Genomic DNA, 1,803 nt, shown 5'->3' with positions numbered 1-1,803 from the left:
GCCCTCCCCCTCCAGGCGAGCCTCCTGGCCTGCGAGGGCCTCTCGGGCGTGTGCCTCGTGCCCACGGCGGCCAGCAAGAAGATGATGCCGAAGCAGGGCGCCAAGGCGGCGGCGGAGGGCCGCGAGCGCAGCGGCGGCGGCAGCCCGGAGGTGCTGGTACGGCCGCAGCGCGGGGGGACGCGGGGGCAGCAGCGGCGGCGGCGGCGGCAGCGGCGGCAGCAGCAGCGGCGGCAGCGGCGGCAGCAGCGGCGCCGCCGGGGGTCTCACCGCGAGTTTTTTTCCGCCCCCCCCCCCCCCCCCCCCCAAGCCCCGGCCCCAGGCCGGGGGGAACCCGCGCGGCCCCAAGGGGGGGGGGCGGGCTGAGGCGTCGCCACCCAAAAAACCCATCAAAAAGGCAGGGGGGGGGGGGGGGGGGGGGGGACAGCGCCCGGACCCGCTGGCGGCGGGGGCTGACGGGGCCGCCCCCCCAGATGGTGGTGATCAAGCAGAACGGCTCCTTCCAGCTGAGCAGCGCCAAGAACTTCATCTGCGAGCTCTGCTATGGCGCCTTCCGCAGCAGCTACCACCTCAAGAGGCACATCCTCATCCACACCGGTAAGGGCGCCCCCCGCCCCCCCCCCCCCCGCCGTAATTAATGCCCCGGGGTCATTACCTCAGCCCTGAGCTCGTTCACCCCCCGCTGAGCCCCCCTGTGCCCCCCAGGCGAGAAGCCTTTCGAGTGCGATGTGTGCGACATGCGCTTCATCCAGAAGTACCACCTGGAGCGCCACAAGCGCGTGCACAGCGGTGAGAAGCCGTACCAGTGCGAGCGCTGCATGCAGGTACGGGACCAGCAGGGCACAGGGGGGCTCCTCGCCCCGGGGGGGGTGTCCTCCTCGCCATGCGGTCCTCATGCCCTCGCCGTGTCCCCCCGCAGAGCTTCTCCAGGACAGACCGGCTGCTGCGACACAAAAGGATGTGCCAAGGCTGCCAAACCAAAGCCCCCGAGGCGCAGCTGCTGCTCTAGGCCGAGGTGACCGCTCGCAGCGGGGCACGGCCGGGCACACACGGCACCCCCCCCGCCGCGGGACCGGGGGGCGCCGCCCCCCCAGGACTGCCAGACGAGGTCCCGACACTGTACATAGGCTGAAGATGATCTGGAAACCTTCCCCCAGCCAGCGGCGGCCTTCCTCTCATCCCCTCCCCAGCCCCGACACCGCCAGGCGCCTCCCGGCAACCCCGAGAGCGCTGCGCCCCAAATCCCGCGGGGGGGGGGGGGGGGCGCCCAGCGGCCAGGAGCCTGCCCCAAAACCTTTGGGTTTTGCAGGAGAAGCGGAGCAAGAGGCGGGGCCTGTCCTGTCCGCTTCCCCTCTCAGTGCTTGCAGGGATTTGGGGCTCGGGGGCCTGCTCGGGGGCCCCCACCTCGCTGCCACCGTCACAGGGGGGCTGCCCAGAGCCCCCAGCCCCAAAACACCCCAAAATCAACCCCAGAAGCCCCTGTGACCTGGCCAAAGCCCAGGAGCCATCACATCAGGAGAGCTGAGAAGCCGGGGGGAGGACTTCTGCTTGCTTCTGAGCCATCCTGGGGGGAGCACCCCCCCCCCCCCCCCAATGTGTTGGGGTCCCTGGGGAGGGGGGGCAACGCCTGGGCCCGCCCAGAGTGCCCCCAGCCCCCCCCAGCCGCCTGCGAGCTGAGCAACCGCTGCCCCCCGGTGCCTCCAAAAGCACCGGCCTCAAACCCAAACCCAGGGGTGGGGGGGGAATGCCTCGGGGCCGTGGTGTTCCCACGGGGGCGGGGGGCGATTCGGTGGCTGTCCCCCCCCC

At 72.3% G+C, this 1,803-nt stretch overlaps 1 protein-coding gene across 1 annotated transcript; it reads left to right on the top strand.

Annotated features, from left to right (window-relative positions):
• Positions 1–6: 6 nt before the first annotated feature.
• LOC118158613 (zinc finger protein 740-like) lies at positions 7–1,204 on the top strand (the record flags this gene model as incomplete). The annotated part of the gene is given in 5 exon segments (XM_035313281.1): positions 7–177; positions 179–394; positions 471–594; positions 703–821; positions 917–1,204. Coding segments are annotated over 5 exon segments (720 nt in total), but the record flags the coding sequence as incomplete, so codon positions are not given.
• Positions 1,205–1,803: the final 599 nt, after the last annotated feature.

This window comes from Oxyura jamaicensis (genome assembly GCF_011077185.1).
Source record: "Oxyura jamaicensis isolate SHBP4307 breed ruddy duck chromosome 33 unlocalized genomic scaffold, BPBGC_Ojam_1.0 oxy33_random_OJ70811, whole genome shotgun sequence".
NCBI lineage: Eukaryota > Metazoa > Chordata > Aves > Anseriformes > Anatidae > Oxyura > Oxyura jamaicensis.
The sequence above is the reverse complement of the archived record's forward strand: the minus strand, read 5'-3'. Positions and strand labels throughout refer to the sequence as shown.